Source organism: Dasypus novemcinctus, chromosome 23 (assembly GCF_030445035.2).
Source record: "Dasypus novemcinctus isolate mDasNov1 chromosome 23, mDasNov1.1.hap2, whole genome shotgun sequence".
Lineage (NCBI taxonomy): Eukaryota > Metazoa > Chordata > Mammalia > Cingulata > Dasypodidae > Dasypus > Dasypus novemcinctus.
In genome coordinates this window covers 11,364,345-11,385,426 of record NC_080695.1, presented here as the reverse complement: position 1 = coordinate 11,385,426, position 21,082 = coordinate 11,364,345, and the positions used below count along the sequence as shown (strand labels likewise).

Sequence of the window (21,082 nt, the reverse complement as noted above, 5' to 3'; positions counted from 1 at the left end):
ATCATGACAGCTGATAATGAAAACTTTGTCTATCTGAACCACAGTTTGATGATGGTGGTGGTGGCAAGTGATGTAATTAGCAAATCTTGAGATTTCACAGTCCTGATTTTACCTTTGAGGAAATCAGTATTTAAGGTTAAAAGCCTGGGGGCTGGTTGAAGGAGTGACTGAAGGCGTAATTGATTATTTGGTTTGGGTGTAGAAAGCTCACTTTGAGCCTGCCTTTGTTTATACATATAATGGAAATCTAAAAATATGTTTCCTTCTGCTTCTCACCAAACATGCAACTGGCTGAAGGTGGCAGGAACAGCTACTTCCTCACATGTTTATAAATGGAGATTTCTCTGTGATTAGCGGGTTCCTACCATTATCATTAAGAGATGGTGTCCTCTGGTGCAGTCCTGTTCCGTCCTGTCTCTTTGTGAGTCATTCCCAGCTCTCCAGGAAGCACGTGGCAGTGGTCCCTTGCACAGCTGCAGCAGAGCGTCCACAGCTTCCAGACCCTGACACTTGGTTCTTCCCGGCCCTGCTCATCTGCCCATCTGTGGTTGCCGTAGACAAGAGGGCCATTGTAGCCTGGGGCCTGGCTCACATCCTTGGGCTTTCCAGCGGACAATGGCCTATTCTTGCAAGCAAACACCATGCTGGCCTGCAGTGAGAATAAAAAGGATAGAGCAAGTAGATTTGGGACTCAGACAGACTTGAGTTCATAGCTCTGCGACCCTGACCAAGTTATTTTACCTCTCTGAGCCTCCATTTTCTCATCTATTTAAAAAGAAAGAGGAGGAAAAAAAAATGGGGATTTGCACCAGCTCCTCCCTCATCAAGTTGTTCTGAAGATGAAATGAGCTATGCATACAAAGTACCCCCTTCCAGGGAAGATGTGCAGGTTTTCACTACCTGGAAGCTCTTAATTTTATCTCACAAACAACTAAGCCTATAGGACCCTTGGCCGGAACTGCTGGGAAATGTGGAGAGATGGGGGAGTCCACGGCCACCCGAATAGGAGACATTTCAATGGAACACTAAAGAGCAAAAATGGATTACAGTATGTTACTACAATAAAATTTAAACAGACAAAAGGACTAATTACATTTCACCTGTTTTTAAATTTAAAAAGCAGATTTTCTTCAAAATTAAAATAATAGTGGAGTCCCTTTCTTAAACGGTAAAAGAAAATATGGTCCTTTTATTCTTTTTTTTTTTTTTTTCAGGTATGAGGGGCCAGGGATTGAACCTGGGACCTTGTATGTGGGAAGCTGGTGCTCAACCATGGAGTCACATCAGCTTCCCTGAGTTGGTTTTTTCATTTGTTTTGCTTGTTTTTTGTTTTTGTTTGTTTCACGAGGCACCAGAAACTGAACCCAGGACCTCCTATGTGAGAGGCAGGAGCTCAGCCACTTGAGCCACATCTGTTTCCTGCTCTTACTCTTAACGAAAGATAGGCATGTGGCCAAATTTGCTTCACCTCTGCCAGGCTCAATGTTTGGCACAAATTGATTCAGGGAAGTGAATTATGCTCTTATTTGTGGAGGGCTGCTGAGGAAGTCTGGCCAAGAATCAAATCCAGACATCTCAGATTAGTTTCCTAGAAGTTATTTACTCGGCCCTAGTTCAGAGAGGGTATTCCTACAAGGTCCTACAACCCAGTAACCCCTCCTCTAATAGCAGCCAGAATGAGCTTTTTAAAATGTAGATCAGATTATTACATTTCCCACCCATGCACCCAACCCCTTCCATCCTTTCCCTGACTTTGTGCCTTTCCATTGCACTAAAGACAAAATCCAGATTCCTTCCTATAGCCACAAGGACCCATGTGATTGGTCCTGGTCCACCCTCAGCCACCTCTTGCCTGCCCTGCCTACCTTCTTCTGTCTCCAGCTATACCAACTTCTTACCTGCTCCTCTCCTGCTCTTCCCTCTGCCCATTATACCTTGCCTTCCCTCCCCTTACCTAGCTAACTCCTTCTCACCCTTCCCAGGTCAACTTAAGTGCCACACCCTCCAAGGGGCCTTTCCTGGTCCCAGTCTGATTGAATCTGCTGTCATACACTGAGTACCCTGGGCTTGTCCTTTGAAATGCACCTGTCATAGTTGTAACTGCACATTTGTGGTCTCATAAGAACCTTAACTGCAAAAAAGTAGAACTATGTCTAATTTATTGTTGTATCTTTAGCATAGCTAGTGCAGTACTCAGGAAATGATAGAAATTCGGGGGGAGCAGATGTGGCTCAAGCAGTTGGATACCTGCTACCACGTGGGAGGTCCCGGGTTCCATTCCTGGTGCCTCCTAAAGAAGACAAGCAAGGCTGACGCAATGAGATGATGCAACGAGAGATACAACAAGCAGGGAACATATGTGACTCAAGCGATTGTGTGCTTCCCTCCCACATGGGAGGTCCTGGGTTCAGTTTCCAGTACCGTTTTAAAAGAAGACAAGCAGACACAGAGAGCACACAGAAGGCAGGCAGCGAGTACAAGCAACAAGGGTGGGAGTGGAGAAATAAATGAGTCTTTTTTTTTTTAGTTTCGGAAATACTGGGAGAGCAAATAAATGAGTGAATAAATAAGGTAGTCTAAAATTAAACTCATATTCTCACCTCTGCCTCCACCTTCACTGAATCTGCTCCTCTTACTCCATCACTTGGTAAACATTGGTGTTTCTGCCAACCAGATAAAAAATCTAGACTCATTCTAGACATCTCTCTCTCTTGCAGTCTGTTTCTACTCAAGGAACATCTTTGTTTCCTCTCCTCCCTACCTGCCTCATCATTCTTAATGGTCCAGGCGTTCTAAAATTCAAGCCTGACTTTCCAATATCTAGAGCAGCAGATTGACAACTTTGTAGTTACTTACCATATCAGAAAAATTGTGTAGAGCAAAAACCACCACCACCACCCCCAGTATATGTTCATTTATAGAACATTTTAAAGGACAAGATAAAATAAGTTGTATCTTAAAATAACTTTGTTGAAAGATATGACAACTTTTTGTGCCCATGAAAATATTAATGTGTTGAATATGTTTTGTTGTTGGATTGTTTAAGGGTCTGGTTTTAGGTTCTAGATACTTCGCTTTAATGACTGTCATACAAGTCAGGATTCTTTAGGGAAACAGAACCAGCAGATGTCTGTGTAAATATTATGAGAATTTTTGTTAAGAATTGTCTCAATGAACTATGGGGATGCACTAGTCCAAATTCCAAAGGGCATGTTGCAAGCTGGGAAATCTGATGATGATTTTTGATGAATTCCCCAGGAGAAGCTGGCTGGGTGACGTAGAGATGGAAAGTCTCCCTTCTGAGTGCTGAAATCATTATGTCTCCTTTTAAAGCCTTCAACTGATTGGAAGAGACTTCTCTCATTATTAAAGGCAATCACCTCAATTGATTTTAGATGTAATCAGCCATAGATGCAGTCAACTTACTGATGATTTACATCCACAAAAATGTCCACAGTAACAATCAAGCCAGTGCTTGCTTGACCAAACAACTGGACACTATATCCTGGCCAAGCCGACACAGGAACTTAACCCTCACAACTGTCACATTGGGAGAGGTCCTTCACATAGAGATTTTGGTCCAGATGGGAGGAGTACTGATTGCATGAAAGTCCTCACTGCACTTGATACTTAATTTTATTCAGTTCCACAAAGATATCAGGTCCTCCATCTATCTCTGGCTTGCCCCATCCCCCTCTTTGCTTTCTCTCCCTCTGTTGGGTGTATGCATGTGCGTACTCACTGTGCTGCACGCAGTTTGCTTTTAGTACCTGACTCGCTCAGTATACTATAAGCTCCAGGAAAAACAGAAGTTAATGGACTCTCTTAATGAAAGGAAGGAAAAGCCCACCAATCCTGCCTGAGCCCAGCATTGCTGAGCTTTATTGATTCTTAAGCGTTCCAGCATTTATCTCATTGTTTCTTTTCCTCTTTTTAAAGTCATTGTCTTTCTGAACTTTCTCACTGGTGCCCATGTGTCATTTTGGCCTGGGGCTGGAGAGAACCAGTAACTCTGAAAGCCAGACAGCGCATGCAGCCTACATGCCCACAGGTGGGTGGCTCCTGGTGTTTGCAAAGCCTCTGTGAGTAGCTAAGTGCTCAGTCCTCATCTTTTACTTGAAGAGATCTGATGTACAATCTCAGCATTTTTTGAGTACCTGAGATGGCAAAGCAGAAAGCGGAATTTCAGAGATTAAATTTGGATTGGCCACAGCCTCATGCCTGCTATATCTCAGCAACGTTTCTCTCCCTAGAGAGTGAGGTTAGAAGTTTCAGTGGAGGGCAATTTAAACATAAGTGAGCAATTTCTGCTATGTTCTGCTTTGAGACAAAGTTGGAAGTCAGGGAAGTAAAACCCAATGTTCCCTGGGAGCCAGGCAGCTTCAGAATGGGCTCGAAGGGCCTGTGGTAAAGGGAGGGCAGAGGCTGGTGCCTTGGGCATCTTGTCTTCTCTGGGGTGATTCACCTTGGCAGCCAGGCCTGGAAGGGGCCCTGGGAGTATCCGCTGGCTGTTTGAGGAAGCATGTCAGAGTGGCTTCCTGACAAGATGGCCTGGAACTGAACTTAATCTTCTGCTTGCCCGTGAAATGTTATTTAGGCAGCAGAAAATGGATGGAGAGAAGTGTGTTTTTTTAATATTGCAAAGTGAAGACTTGAAGGAGTAGTCAAACAGGTTGATTGCCCTTTGACAACTGAAGGACATCATAAAGCTTATGCAGAAATCTCCCAGGACATCATGAGCAAACATTGGCTGATAGCCACTCCTTATGAGTTAGCCATTGTATGTGTTCCTTCCTACAACGAGCAGGAGCTGTCTCGCTGTATTTTGGATGATGGTAAATTCACCTATTCCCTCCTGATCTGGAACTTCACAGGGGCTGGAAAGCATGGTCTCTTGTTAGATTTGAGAGCCAAGATATGAGGGTCCTTTTTTTTTTTTAATCAGTTTTATCAATACATACTTTTTAAATGATTTTATTCAAGCTAAAATTGCTTTTTTAAAACAAATCCATATTATTGATACATATTAATAAAGCATACAATCCATCCAAAGTGTACAATCATTGGTATTTGGTATAATCACATAGTTGTGCATTCTTCACTTCAATCATTAGAGCATTTTTCATTATTCCAATAATAAAAACAGACAAAAAAAGCTCTGCACTTTAATAATTACCTCTCAATTGCTCTGTGCTTCCCCTGCCATACACAGCTGCTATTGTGTCTTTTTTTTCTTTTTTAAGATTTGTTTTATTTATTTATTTCTCCCCTTCTTGTTGTTTATGCTTGCTGTCTGCTCTCTGTTGTGTCTGTTCATTGTGTGCATTCTACATCTGTCTGTCTTCTTTTTAAGAGGCACCAGGATCTCCCATGTGAGAGGGAGGCGCTTAATTGCTTGAACCACTAATGCTCTCTGCTTGTGTCTCTCAGTGTGTTTCTTCATTGTGTCAGCTCGCTGTGCCAGCCTATCACATCTTGCTCATCTTCTTTAGGAGGCACCAGGAACTGAACCCGGGACACAAATACACACACCCCAGTGTGGTAGGCAGGCACAACTGCTTGAGTCACATCTGCTTCCCTGTCCTTCATTTTTGAAGTTCGTTGTCAAAGTATATTCTGCCTTTCAAAATAGTCCTTGGGATTTTCTCATTAATCTCACTTTGAAGAAGGTGATGATCTTCATGTCAAAAGCATTGAAACACATTTCTCCTGCCTAATATTGGTTAAGCATTTGTTGGGTTTAGGAACAAATCCTGGCTGTGCTAGAGAGGAGAGAGTTGCAGTTTAGCAAAGCATTTACTATGCTTAAAGAAGAGAGGGTGTCTTAAACAGTACGGAGGGATCCAGATGTTGGATTTACCTGGCCTGTCACTCGCTTGCCTTGATTTAATTGTGGGCTTCAGTGGCTAGCTAGGCTAAAATGTCTCTTAAAAGGCATTTTACTTGTATTCTCTGGGATCCCTGGGCCCTTCAGTGAGGAGTGCTGCTGTCACTGAAAAGCCCCTTATTGACCTACCATAAGGAGAACCACTGTGGCAGTGAAAAGTGAGCGGTGGCTTTATAGGGACCCCTCAGGACCTGAGCAGCTCATTTGCCCTTGTGGTCCCAGGTTTCATCTAGAAAATTGGTCGCTTCCTCTCTGAAAAGGGCCTGTGAACTTAAAACTGTAGATTGCCAGGAATGCTAAGACACAATGTAAAACACCATGTATCGTTTTTAAGCTGTTTTTCCTGGTAGATGGCTAGGTTAGTATTGTTTTGAAGGTAAGGATTCAAATACCAGCTCATCTGTTCTCTAGCTGTTGTTTTTCCTCTAGTTTCCTGGAAAGTTAGGTATAGGGTCTTTCAAAAACTGGTTTTATGCTGCTCTACAATTTGTTGGGTAATAATAAGCATACTGCTGATTTAGTCGCTGCGTACTGACAGCAGTGGAGGTAATAGACCAAGAACACTCGTACCCCTTGGAAACAACGGCATTAAGTACAGACGCTTAGGTCAGCTCATCTCCATCCCTACCCCCCACTCCATTGATTGAATCCTTTTTGCAACATCCCATTACAGGGTTGTTCAGTTTTTAAGCTTTCCACGCAGTTCATTTAATTTTTCTCTTTTTAGATTTTGCTTATTTTTGAACTAGGTAGGATAATTTATAGTATAAAATTGAAAAGGCACAAATGAAAAGTCTGCCATGCCTTTCAGCTGCCCAGAAGCAAACAGTATTACCAACTTACTGAGTATCCTTTAATGTATATCCTATATATAATGACTATAATCTTCCCTTCCTTTTTTTATGTAGAAATGGTAGTGTACCATATATACTATTCTATGTCTTGTTAGTCATCTTAGCAATATATCTATTAGAGAAAGTACTTTCATACTCTTTTTAATGACTTTAATATTTCATTGTATGGGTAAACAGATGTTTTAATCCCTTGCTGTTAAGCACAGTTACCTTGTACGTGTGTTTCACAAGTGTAGAGAACAGCTACAGATGTTTCTATAATTCATGTGAATATATGATCTAGTACATCTTCTAGTGGTGACTTTCTAGCCTGACTTCTCTGCTGGGTGTCCCACAGGTACCTCTGTGTCACTCACCCAGGTCGAGCTCATGATCCTAACACCTGCCCTCCCTCTACACAAACCAGGACTTCTTCCTTGTCCCCAGTCTCCACTAGTGTCACTGTTATCTTTGGTTAGCACAGACACTAGTTGTCTTTGACACTTCCCTCTCCCTAACCCTCCTAGGCTGTCACCAAGACTGCCAGTTTTACTTCCTAAATTTCTCTCAAATCGGGCAGCTTTTCTTCTCATCCACCTCCATAGCCCAAGATGCTTAAACTCTCTCCTTGGTAACCTTAAGAGCCTCCTAGCTCTTTTACACTTCTGCTGTTTCCTCCCTCCAATCTGTTTTTCACACAGAAGTATCTTAAAATCACAAAAGCAATCATATCACTTCCATGCTGAAAACCTTCCAGCAACTTCCACTGGCTCTTAGGATCAATGTCAAAGGGATAATTAGACCCCTAAAGCCCCTCATGGACTGAACCCTGCAGCCTCGCCAGTCCTGTTTTCATTGTCTGAAGTTCAACCACAGGAACCAAACTAGCCATGCTTCCTTCTGCCACAGTGTCTTCAGTTGCTGTTCCTCTGTCTAGAAAGCTTTTCTCTTTTTACCATCCCTCCCTAGCTATTGTTGACTCATCTTTCAGTTCTCAAGCTTCACTCTTGAAACTTTCACTGTCTCCTCAGATAAGAATGGGTCCCCAGATAAAGCTCATGGCACCATTTTTTCTTCATTGTACTTATTAGAGTTGTAGTTGTCGTTTGTCTGTGATCATCAGATTGATGTTTCTTTCCTCCACTAGCCTGTAAGCTGTATGAGGGCAGGAGCTTAGTCTCTTTTGTTTACCACTATGCCCTAATTCTTATCTTAGCCTTGCACATGGCATTCAATAGGCGCTCAGTAAATTCTTATTGATAGGGGATGGTTTCAGGCACATATGAAAATACCATATAAACTGTGGAGGATCCTACAATAAAAGATGCTGATTTTTTTAAATCCATGTTTATAAATGAAGTAAAGCTATAGAGGATGACATCCATGTCTGTGACTGATGGGTGACTGAGGCAATGCCTCCCTTAGGCGCCCTAATGACCTTAATCTATATCATTCTTTAGTACATACAGTTCAACAAAGTGTCTGCTTTTGCCAGACCCAGTATGGGGTATAAGGATTGCAGAAATTAATAAGATTTAGACCCCATCCTCAAACACCTCACAGTGTTGTTGTTTTTTTTAATCAAAGATCACTTTAAAGCTCTCTCATGTGGATTTGTTTGTTTGTCTGTTTGTTTGTTTCAGGTAGTCCCTGGCATTTTAGAAAGCCTTATACAAATTGAATTTGGAGAGCAATACTTTCTTTTGACTCCTGGGGAGGAAAATTTTTCCCCATGCTTGCTTCTAATGAATTTTGCCACTTTTGAAAGACTTTTTTATAAATATCCCTGCTGAAAGGGAGAAAGATACACTAAAAGAATATAAGCCAAGTGAAGCTTGTTTCATATTCTCTTTTGTTGAATCGAAACTTGTATATTGTCCACTCATCAGGAGCTGTCTTTTTGCCTGTCCTTTTCCCCCAGGAAACCTGTAGGAAGTGTCAGGGACTCTGGAAAGAGCACAATGGCCTCACCTGTGAAGAGCTGGCTGAAAAAGATGACATCAAGTACCGAACATCTATGTGAGTTGCTTTCTCAACTTCCAAGTTGGCCCTGCCTTTCTGGTAGAAGGGACACTGTGTATTGAGGGAAGAACACTCTCTCAAGCCACCCCTGTCTAGAGTGATCTTGGGAGGTGACATAATCGCTGAACCTCTGTTTCCTCATCTCTGCAGCCTCATGGAGCTTTTCTGAAGGCTATATATAACTATACAAGATTCTTGGCACATAAGAGTTCAGTAAATGTTGGTCTTCTTTCTCCTTGTTGTCTAAATAAATAAGCAAGTTAACCCATTCTAATTAGATGAGATTGCACTAGTGTTTCTGTGTTTCCTATAGAATACTGTTGGCCTGAGACATCAAGTAGAATTACCTCCAGAATGAAAAAATTGCTAGTATTTTACAAGTATTAACTTATTTTTTTAGTTAAGGTAAAAGGCTAAGTTGCTATAAAAGATAGGCCCAGAAATACAGTGACTTAGCCAATACCAAAGTCTTTTTCTCTTATGTCATAGTCCAGCCTTGCCAGGCTAACAAGACAGATCAGTCCCATGGGGTGATTCAGAGATCTGGGTTCCTTTATCGTACTGCATCACGATTCCCTAAGGCGTTGTCCTCATCTGCATGATTGTGACTGGGTCACAGCCACATTTACACTCCAGCCCATAGGAAAGGAGAAAAGAAGAGACAACTTGCCTGGGCAGGTAGCTTTTCTTTAAGTTGTAAATGATGCAGAAATTATATACATCACTATTGCTCATTCACCTTTGGTCTAGACTGAGTCACTTGGCCACACCTAGCTCCAAGGAAGGTACCAAATATAGTCTCTAGCTGGGTGACTTTGTGCCCAGCTTAAATTTGAAAGGTAAAAAGTAAGAATACACTGTATTTGAAATTACTTCAAAAGTAAACTATGTAAGCACATTTTAAAAAAAAGGTAAGGAGAGAATTCTGTTTCTAAGGAAAAAAAGAAAACGAAGTGGAATAGCTATTTGGGAGTCAACTGTAAATGAGGCAGCTGAGAGAGAGCCCAAGTAACTTGCCCATGTTCACACAGGTAGTAAGTGGCATAGTGGGGATGACCTAGGGAGATGGCTTCCTGACTGCGGTCTTCACATGTCTGCAGTAGGCAGAACAGTGGCACCCACAGACGTCCACATCCTAATTCCTAGGACCTGTCAATGTGTTATATGGCAGAAGGGATTTGGCAGAAGTGACTAAGGTTATGGACCTTGAGCTGGACAGAATAGCCTGGGTTATTCAAGTGGGTTCAATCTCATCACATGAGTCCTTAAAAGGGAAGAACCTTTCCCAGTTATGGTCAGATAGAGATGCAATTATGGACGAAGAGTCAGAGAGATGTCAAAAGGACTCAACATCCCATTGCTGGCTTTGAAGATGGAGGAAAGGACTCATGAGCCATGAAATGCAGCAGTTTCTAGAAGCTCTAGGAACATCCCTTACCTTACAGCTAGCAAGAAAAGGGGCCCTTCCATCCTACAACTGCGTGGAACGGAATTCTGTTGACAACCCAAATTAGCAAGAAACAATTCCTCCTCTAGAGCCTTTAGCAAGCGACACAGCCTGCCAACACCTGGATTGTAGTCCATTAAGACCAGGGTTGGACTTACGACTAACTGAACTATAAAATAAATTACATTGTTTAATCCACTAAATTTGTGGTAATTTATTACGGCAGCAGTACAGGTTTTGGCACCAAATGTGGAGTGCTAGCAGCCATAACAAATACCTGAAAATGTGAAAGTGGCTTTGGAATTGTGCAGTGGGCAGAAGCTAGGCAAATTTTGAGGAACGTGATAGAAAAAGCCTGAGATTGCCTTGAACAGACTGCATTGAAATATGAACATTAAGGGAAGCGGATTTGGCTCAACTGACAGAGTATCCGCTTACCACATGGGAGGTCCAGGGTTCAAACCCCAGGCCTCCTGACTTGTGTGGTGAGCTGGCCCACGCGCAGCGCTGATGCACACAAGGAGTGCCCTGCCACACTCCTTGTGGGGTGTCCCACATAGGGGAGCCCCATGGACAACGAGTGCACCCCATATGGAGAGCCACCCCGTGCAAAAAATGTGCAGCCTGCCCAGGAGTGGCGCCACACACTCGGAGAGCTGACGCAGCAAGATGACACAACAAAGAGATTCCTGATGCCGCTGACAAGAATACAAGCAGACACAGAAGAACACAAGCGAATAGATGCAGAGAGCAGACAACTGGGAGAGGGGGAAAAGGGAGAGAAATAAATAATCTTTAAAAAAAAAACAACTCTGCCATTTAAGACATTCTGTGTTCATGACTAGGACACTTAATATTGTGAAGATGTCATTACTGCCTAAAGTGATTTACAGATTCAGTGAAATCCCTTTCAAAATCCCAGCATTCTTTTTTGAAGAAATGAAAAAGCCAGTCTTCAAATTCCTATGGATTTAGAGACTGAAAGCTTTCCTGTTGAGATTGGGAACAAAGACAAGGATGCCCCTTGTCAGCACTGGTGTTCAGTATTGTGCTAGATGTTCTAGATAGAGTATTCAGGCAAGAAAAAAGAAATAAAATGTGTCCAAATCAGAAAGAAAGAAGTAAGACTAACTTCGCAGATGATATGATCATATACCTAGAAAGTCCCGAAAAATCTACAACAAAGCTACTAGAGCAGTTCAGCAGAGTGGCAGGATACAAGAATTAATATGCAAAAATCAGTAGTGTTGCTGTACACTAATAATGAGCAATCTGAGGAGGAACTTGGAAAAAAATCCATTTATGGTAGCAACTAAAAGAATCAAATTTTTAGAAATAAACTTAACCAAGGATATAAAGCATTTTGTGTTCATGGATTGGAAGACTAAATATTGTTAAGGTGTCATTTCTACCCAAATTGATACACAGGTTCAATGCAATCCCAATAAAAATTCCAACAACTTTTTTTAAAGAAATGGAAAACACAATTATCATATTTATTTGGAGATGAGAAAGGGGCCCAAAATTGCTTTTCAAAAACATCTTAAAAAGGAAAAACATTTTATGTGATCTATGTATCTTTAAAAAAAAAAAAAAAGGATAATTTTTAAAAAGGGGGGAAAAAGGAAGAACAAAGTTGGAGAATTCTCATCTCCAGAAGTTAAATCATATTACCTAACTATGGTAAAACAACGTGGTACTGGCATAAAGATAGACATATAGACCAGCGGAACCAAATTAATGGTTCAGAAACACTAACCTTCACATCTGTGGTCAAGTGATTTTTGACAAGGCTGCTAAACCCACCCAGCTGGAGCAGAACAATCCATACAACTAATGGTGCTGAGAGAACAGGATATCCATAGCCAAAAGAAAGAAAGAGGACTGCTGTCTCACACTTTGTACAAAAATTAACTCAAAATGGATCAAAGACCTAAATATAAAAGCTAGAACGATAAAACTCCTAGAAGAAAATGTAGGGAAACATCTTCAAGACCTGGTGGTAGGTGGTGGTTTCTTAAATCTTTCACTGAAAACACAAGCAACAAAAGAAAAAAATAGGTAAATGGGACATCCTCAAACTTAAACACTTTTGTGATTCAATGGACTTTGTTAAGAAGGTGAAAAGTAGTCAGCTCAGCAGGAGAAAATATTTGGAAACCACCTAGCCTATAAGGTTTGATTTCCATGCTCTATAGAGAGACCATACAACCCAACAATAAAAGAGCAAGCAGTCCAATTTTTAAATGGGCAAAAGACTTAAATAGACAATTCTCTAAAGAGGAAATACTAATGGCAAAAAAACACATGTTCACCTTCTAAGTTGGCCCTCCCTTTTTGATAGAGGGGACACTATTGTGAAAAGAACAGTCTTGCCTACAATCCCCTGTTCTCTTGTCCCATGGCAGCAGTGGGAACAGTAACCATGTTTCTGATGCAACTTGCTAGTGTCGGGCTAGTACAGATCTTGTTCACAAAAAGTTGTGTGATTTTGACATCTGGCAGTACCCTGAGGGACCAGCACAGAGGCTGACATTTGTTTCACTGCCTTGTTCCTAGCCTAAATTTGAAAGGTAAGGAGCAGCTTTCCAGGTAGCATCCTTTGGAAGCATTTAAAGATGTATGCTACCTGTAGTTCCTTGAGCCAAGAGACAACCAAAAACAAAAAACAAAAAAACAGACCCAAAAGCCTGAGTTAGAAGAGGCTGAGGAGGAAGATTTTTCCAGGAATAAGGGATTTGAAGGAGTACTGCATACACTGGCAAATCCAGAGTGCAACAGAGATGTCCAGGACCAGATGTGTGCTCAAAAAAGAACTAAGTGAACAACAAACTCAACACCTCTGACTGATCTGTGGGCTCTGTGCAAGCAGGAGTTGAAGGTTACAGTAGTTGTAGGCAACCTAGGTTAGTGTTGAAGGAAAACCAAGAGTTTTTTGTTTGTTTTTGTTTTTGGCTCCAGACATTTAAGGAAATCTCTTTCAGGTCATTGACCACACCTGACATGGAATACAGTCTTTGCAAAACTAGTTAGACACTAAACAAATGAATATCTAGAGTCCTCAACAATCAACAGCAGGCATCCCCAGGAAGGGGGCAGAATCTGATTTCCAGAGTTATCAAATCATAATATTTTAAATGTCCAGTTTTCAACAAAAAGTTACAAGGCATACAAAGAAATAGTAAGGTAAACTCAGAGAACCACACCAAACCACATTATTTTTTTTTTTTTTAAGATTTATTTATTTCTCTCCCCTCCCCACCACCCCGGTTGTCTGTTCTCTGTGTCTCTTTGCTGCATCTTGTTTCTGTGTCCGCTTCTGTTGTTGTCAGCAGCACAGGAATCTGTGTCTCTTTTTGTTGCATCATCTTGTTGTGTCAGCTCTCCGTGTGGGCGGCACCATTCCTGGGCAGGCTGCACTTTTCTTTAGCACTGGGCGGCTCTCCTTACGGGGCACATTCCTTGCGCATGGGCTCCCCTACGTGGGGGACACCCCTGCGTGGCAGGACACTCCTTGCATGCATCAGCACTGCGCATGGGCCAGCTCCACACGGGTCAAGGAGGCCCAGGGTTTGAACCTCGGACCTCCCATGTGGTAGACAGATGCCCTAACCACTGGGCCAAGTCCATTTCCCCCAAACCACATTATAATCAAGCTTTTCAAAGTCACAGATGAAGAGAGAATCTTGAGAAGTTGATGTGGCTCTTGGGAAGCAGCTGTGGCTCAAGTGATTGGGCTCCCGACTACCATATGGGAGGACCAGGGTTCAATTCTTGGGGCCTCCTGGTGAAGGCATACTGGCCCACATGGTGAGCTGGCCCAAGCGGAGAGCTGGCTCAGCAAGATGATGCATCAGAAAGAGACAGTGGAGAGACAGTAAGATGCAGCAGACCTGGGAGCTGAGGTGGCACATGAGATTGAGCACCTCTCTCCCCACTCCAGAAGGTCCTAGGACTAGTTCCCAGTGTGGCCTAAAGAGAAAACAAGCAGACACAGAAGAATGCACGGGTGGGGGTGGGGGTAAATAAATCTTTTTTAGAAAGAGAGAATCTTGAAAGCAGCAAGCAACAACTTGTGAGGTACAGGGAATCCTCATTGAGAGTAATAGTTTCTCATCAGAAACCTTGGAGTCCAGAAGTGAGTAGGATGTCATATTTAAAGGGTTGAAAGAAAAACCCTGTCAACCAAGTGTTCTATATCCAGCAAAACTATCCACCAAGAATGAAGGAGAAATTAAGACATTCCCAAATAAATAAAAAGCTGGGTGAGTCCCATCACTGGTAAATTTGCCCTATAAAATGTGTTAGCAAGAGTCCTTCAGGTTGAGATGGTAATAATATATCAGACAGTAATTCAAAACCATATGAAGAAATAATTTCAGTAAAGTAGCTACCTAGGTAAATATAAAACCCAGTATTGGGAAGTGGACTTGGCTCAACGGGTAGAGTGGCCCCTTCCATATGGGAAGTCCACAGTTCAAACTCAGGGCCTCCTTGACCCATGTGGAGCTGGCCCATGCACAAGGAGTCCGCCCCAAAAGAAGAGCCGCCCAGCGCGAAAGACAGTTCAGCCTGCCCAGGAGTGGTGGCCACACACACAGAGAACTGACAACAAGGTGACGCAACAAAAAGAGACACAGATTCCCGGTGCTGCTGATAAGCATATAAGCGGACACAGAAGGACACACAGCAATTGGATACGGAGAACAGACAGCTGGGGCGGGGGCAGGGAAGGGGAAAGAAATAAATAAAAATAGCTCTTAAAAAAAAAACAGTATTGTAGTTTTGGTTTGAAACTCTTTTGTTTCTTAATGACTTGAAAGACAACTGCATAAAACAATTTTGAATCTGTTAATGGGCACAAAATGTATAAAGATGTAGAACTGTTACAACTCAACAGAAAAAGATAACCAGCCCAAATTAAAAATGGGCAGTGAAATGAAGAAAAGAAAAAAAGGCCAATGGACTTGAATAGATATTTCTTCGGAGATACAAATAGGCAATAAACACATGAAAAGATGCTCAACGTTGTTAGCCATCAGTGAAATGCGAATCACAAACCATAGTGAAATACCACTGCACACCCGTTAAGGTGACTATTTATTTTTAAAAACAGGAAATAACAAGTGTTGATGAATATATGGATAAATTGGAACTCTGAAACATTGCTGATGGGAATGTAAAATGGTTTTAGCAGCTGTGAAAAATAGTTTGGTGATTCCTCAAAATGTACATATGAAATTACCATATGACCCAGTAAATCCACTCCTAGGTGTGTACCCAGAAGGACTGAAAACAGGTACTCAAATACTTGTACATGAATATCCATAGCAGCATTATTCACGATAAGTCAGTAGGCAACTCAAGTGTCCATCAGCTGATGAATAGGTAAACAAAATGTGATACATACATACAATGGAATATTATTCGGCCATAAAAAGGAATAAAGTTCTGATACATGCTACAACACAGATTAAGTTTAGAAACATACTAAATGAAAGAAGCCAGATACAAAAGGACACGGTGTATGGCTCTATTTATAGGAAACTTAGTATTTATATGAAATCTCTAGACTAGCCAAATCCATAGCAACATGAAAGCAGATTAAAGGTTTCCAGAGGGTGGGGAATAAATGCTTAGTGTAGGTGTGGGGTTTCTTTTTAGAGTGATGAAAGTGTTCTGGAACTGGATAGTCTTGATGGTTGCATAACATTGTGAACACACTAAATGCCACTGAATTGTACACTTTAAAATGGTTTGAAGTGGTAAATGTATATTTACATATTACCATATTAAAGTTCCCAACGTACTTGGATAGTTGTGAGAACAAATAATCACAAAATCTCAGGAACTAGGTTAGTTATGTCGAGAACAGCAAACCTTCCTGTTTGAACACGAGGTCAGCAGACACAGCTGCAGCTCCGGCTTCTCTTCCTGTCCTCCCCCTAGGGACACATCCTGTGGGGTGTAGAGGCCTTCCACAGCCCAGTCAGCCCCTGTGGGGTTTTTTGTTTTCCTGCCTAATTGAAAATCTAGTTCTCAAACTACCCTCCCTTCAAAAAAATCAGCTATGTTTTCTCTCCAGTCCCATTTTGCATTACTGCATAGTAACACGCGTCCCAAATTAGCAATCCTTTTTTGGTACAGGATCAGTCATCTTGAGTTTAGGGTCAGGCTGGCCCTACCTAGTACTGTTGGTATAAATGCCAAACACCTTTTTTCCGGCCGTATTATGTATGCTCTTTCTCTCCAGCACACCCCAACTTCACGTTGGATTCACATTGGTGTCAATGAGCTAGGTGGAACAGGGCACCTAAGTATAACCTGCCTTTTGAGCTTTCTGCAGTGGACTGTTTAATCGTGATTCTTTTCAGCCACTTCCCACATACACTGCAGCCTACGTGGCCTCCCCAGGGAAGAAGTCTGCCAACTCAGCCAAACTACAAACTACAGCTTAAAGCCATGCTTCTGTTGCAAGAGTGCTCTTAGAGAGAAAACCTGTGCTCTACAAAAAATGATTTGTGGTTTGGACACTGTTTTTCAAGTGGGAAAAAACTTTCATGAGAACCTTCTATTTTTTTTGGGGGGGGAGGGTGGGGTGCACTGGTTTATTGGAGCTGGTCCAAGGCGGGGCTCCTAGAAGAAGGTGTTGGGCGTCTTGGTGGTGAAGAGCGGCTTGTGTTGGTGCCACAGGACGTGGTGGGGACAGTGCGAACTTGATCTTGGAGTTGTAGAACTGCTTGATGGACGAACGGTGGCCCTTGCTGGCCGTGATCTCCTCCACCTTCATGACCTGAATGGCACCCTTGCAGTGCTGGCTCCCATGTCATGGTAGCACTGGGTGATGGGTCCAGCTTTGGTCAGGTGCTGGCACTCCCGGTACATGTTGCGCTGCAGGAGTCGTAGTGCAGCCAGATGCCACAGTTCTTCATCCGCAGCAGGGACTTCTTGAACACCTGCCCACAGTACACATTTGCCCCTGAAGACTTCTTCATTTTCTTCAGCTGAGACACGAAGTACCAGAAGCGGGACTTGGCAGCAACATGGTTGGGAGCAAAGATCTGCATGCGGTAAAGAGGCGGTGTGCAGCACTTGGGGGTGGGCAGGCAGTGCCCCACCACCTTGTACTCGTGCAGCATTTCCAAGGCCTTCATGGCGCTGTGTCCAGGCTCGCCGCCACCTGTGAAAGGCCCTTCTGAGTCTTAACATGAAGCATTGAGCAGGATCTTCACAGTCGCTGAGGAACCAAGATGGTGAACATGGAACTATGTTACTGAATTGACAATAAATTTTGCTTTTTTTAAATTTTTTTATTTCTCTTCCCTTTACCCCCCAGTTGTCTGCTCTCTCTGTCCATTCACTGTGTGTTCTTCTGTAACCGCTTCTGTCCTTATTAGCGGCACCAGGAATCTGTGTTTCTTTTTGTTGCATCTTCTTGCTGTGTCAGCTCTCCGTGTCTGCAGTGCCATTCTCGGGCAGGCTGCACTTCCTTTCGCGCTGGGCGGCTCTCTTTACGGGGCGTACTCCTTGCGCGTGGGGCTCCCCTACGCAGAGGACACCACTGCATGACACAGCACTCCTTGCACTCATCAGCACTGTGCATAGGCCAGCTCCACACGGGTCAAGGAGGCCCAGGGTTTGAACCACGGACTTCCCATGTGGTAGGCAGATGCCCTATCCATTGGGCCAAGTCCACTTCCCAAATTTTGCTTTTTTTAAATTTTGCCTCCTTGATGTTTTCCTTTTCAGCAAAATGAGAACTCATTTATTCTTCTGTAACTCAAACGAGTTTAAATTTTTTGCAAGCCGGAGCTCTACCTTCCTTCATTGAGGGCCATTCACAAATTAGACTAAAGTGAATAGCAGCCATTTTTTTAAATTGCATTTTGCTATTTTTAAACACGTTTAAGCTTCTAAGGAACATACTAGAACTCTCTTCTAAATGTCAGTAATTAAAAACACTTGCCTGCCCCTGTACTTACCTGTCTACTATAACTTATAAGAAAAATGGAGAGCAGTAGAAGGAAGAAGGCTGACTTTTCTCTGCCTTAGGGGAGAGTGCAAATCAGAACTCAGCCTCCAAACTATTACAGGCTTCCAGAAGTGAGCAGCTTTTTCTGGTCACTACTATGACTATTAATTGGGAGGCTGAGAAATGCTCAGAGCAGCTTGTCAGAGTCCCAGTTTCAGAGCTGTCCATCCTTTGTATCCTTTCTGCTCTTCCCTGATCTCAGTAGGCAAATCTTTTGACCTATTTTTATCAGTGCCACACTGATCCATGCCAGGTAGGTACAGTAGCACAGCCATTGCCTTGTGCCTTCAAGGGCCTCAGTGGGCAAACAGGCACACAATTACAGGCCAAGGTGGTGAGTGGTGAGTGTTGTTTTAGAGTTAAGAACATAGCACCATGGAGCACTAATTCAGCAGTGCCAGCCCTTCACAAAGAGCAAAGATGTGCCATTTTGACTCTTTAGTCATCTGCCTCTCCATATCAGTTCAAATGCTTCTGGAACAAGTGGCCTCCCTCCAGTCTTCTTTTCAGCCAGTATTGAGTCATACATACCCATCCCCTAGCTGCAAGGAAGTCTGGGAATATGAGATTCTGACCTTTTCAACCTCTGTCTTAGGAGGTGGGCTCTACCAGTGACAAGAAAGCATGGGCTGGCTATCGGTTCATCCCCTTCTTTGTCTGCCCCACCCCCATGCCAAGTATTCAGAAATCTGGGTGAATAGCTGTAAGGCTTAAGCTTAATGATTCTCAGTTACCCAGCTTTGTATGTATAACACATTACTTAGGAAGACCCTGTTTGTTTTGTTTTGTTTTATTTTCTCTCTCAACTTTAAGCCTAAAGAGACTCCTGTAACAAATACAGCAATTATTTTCTAAATGTTAAATGTTAATCCTCAAAACAGTATGAGCTCTTCCAAACATATGGCCTAGCAATACCACTTCAGGTATACCCAGAAAAATTGAGAGCAGGGGCTAGAACAGATATTTGCACCCCAGTGTTTATAGCAGCATTATTCATAATAGCAAAAAGGTGGAAGCAACCCAAGTGTCCTTCAGTGGAAGAATGGATAAACAAAATCTGGCATATACACATAGTGGATTGTTAGTCCACCTTAAAAAGTGATGAAGTGGGGAAGCAGATTTGGCTCAAGCAGTTGGGCACCCCCCCTACCACATGTGGGGGGGGGGGGTTCCTTGGTTTGGATCTAAGTGCCTCCTAAAGAAGATGAGCAAACAGCACACAACGGACAGACACAGAGAGCAGACAGCAAGCGCAAAACGATGGGGGGAGAAATAAAATCTTTAAAAAAAAAAAAGAAGTGCTAATTCATGCTATAACATAGGTGAACTTTGACATCATGTTGAGTGAAATAAGACACAAAAGGACCAGTGTATGAATTCACTTACATGAAATAGCTAGAATATGCAAACTCGTGAAGACAAAGTAGACTATAAGATGCAGGGGGATGCGGAGAATTGAGTTAATGCCTAATGGGGGTACTGTTTAGAGTGATGAGTGATGAGAAGTTCTGGTAACAGCTGGTATTGAGGGTAGCACAACGTTTTGAATGTAATTAATCCCACTGAATGGTATGCTTGGGAGTGGTTGCAATGGAAAAGTTTATGTTGTATGTATGTTTCTATAATTTAAAAAAAGCAAAACAGCTGCTGAAAGACACTGACACTTAAGTGCAATATATGATCCTGGGTTGGATCTAATAATGGAGGAGAAAGGGCCCAAAGGGTCATTATTAGGGTATATGAAAAAATTTAAATATAGACTGTAATAAGCTTTATGTCAATGTTAAATTTCTTTTCAATGATAACTGTACTTAAGGTGGTTATATATGTGAATATCCCTGTTCTTAGGAAATGTGTTTGAAAGTGCTATATGTTCAAGAAACATGATATATGCAACTCACTCTCAAATGTTCAGAAGGAAGGAAGGTAGACAGACAGGCAGATAGGATTAAAGGAAGGAAAGAATAAATGGTAAATGTGACAAAATGTTAAAATTGGTGGGTCTGGGAAATGGGGAGGTTGTATATTGGAGTTCTTGCTATCGATTTTGTATTATTTTTGCAACTGTCCTGTAAGTTTAAAATTATTTTAAAATTAAAAGTTTAAGGAGGAAAAAAAGCACTATGAGAAAGTCGGGTTTTCCCAATTTATAAATGAGGAAACTGAGTCTCCAAGCAGTTGGGTGATTTACCCATCGCAGTCAAGTGAGTCAGCTTTGGACTCAGTTCTCAGACTCTAGAAAACAGGCCCTTTTCACTATTTGAATGTCACCCAAGGGGCTAGGCAGTCATTATATGTGGAAAGAAATGAATACTTAATAATGTTTCTTTCCTCTTCATCTTCCTTGCCATCTCCAATCATGTTTCCTTTTTTCAGTGAAGAAAAAATGACTGCTGCCCGCATTAGGAAATGCCACAAGTGTGGGACTGGCCTCATCAAATCTGAAGGCTGCAATCGCATGTCTTGTCGCTGTGGCGCCCAAATGTGCTACCTCTGTCGAGTATCTATCAATGGCTATGACCACTTCTGCCAGCATCCTCGATCACCCGGAGCCCCTTGCCAGGAGTGTTCAAGATGCTCCCTCTGGACCGACCCTACTGTAAGTGAATGCACAGCTGCCCATTGCTTTTGTAAGGGGTAATAATATAATGAAAAAAGATTTTACATACATAAGAAATTTTGACTCATGAAAAGACAGGAAATTACATAGCAGAAATGGAGAAAGAAATCAGAAAGCAGCATACTCATACAGTTTTATGGACAAATTCTTTCAACCCTTTAGTAAATAAAAATGTTCTATACCATTTCAAGCTTTTAAAAAATAATATAAAAAGGACACTCTCTTAATGCGATTTTTTTAA

The 21,082-nt window shown here is 42.2% G+C and overlaps 2 protein-coding genes across 8 annotated transcripts in view; one reads left to right on the top strand and one right to left on the bottom strand.

Annotated features, from left to right (window-relative positions):
* RNF216 (ring finger protein 216) overlaps nt 1–21,082 on the top strand; it is a 204,825-nt gene that overhangs the window by 165,436 nt on the left and 18,307 nt on the right. For all 7 annotated transcript variants that reach the window (XM_058285740.2, XM_058285738.1, XM_058285737.1 and 4 more), the window contains 2 exons: nt 8,642–8,739; nt 20,598–20,820. In XM_058285740.2, coding sequence (XP_058141723.1) covers nt 8,642–8,739; nt 20,598–20,820 — 321 coding nt within the window. The remainder of the gene's footprint in view (nt 1–8,641; nt 8,740–20,597; nt 20,821–21,082) is intronic.
* Nucleotides 16,826–17,343, bottom strand: LOC101410850 (large ribosomal subunit protein eL20). Its single transcript, XM_012523978.1, is given in 4 exon segments — nt 16,826–16,894; nt 16,896–16,993; nt 16,996–17,079; nt 17,082–17,343. Coding segments are annotated over 4 exon segments (513 nt in total).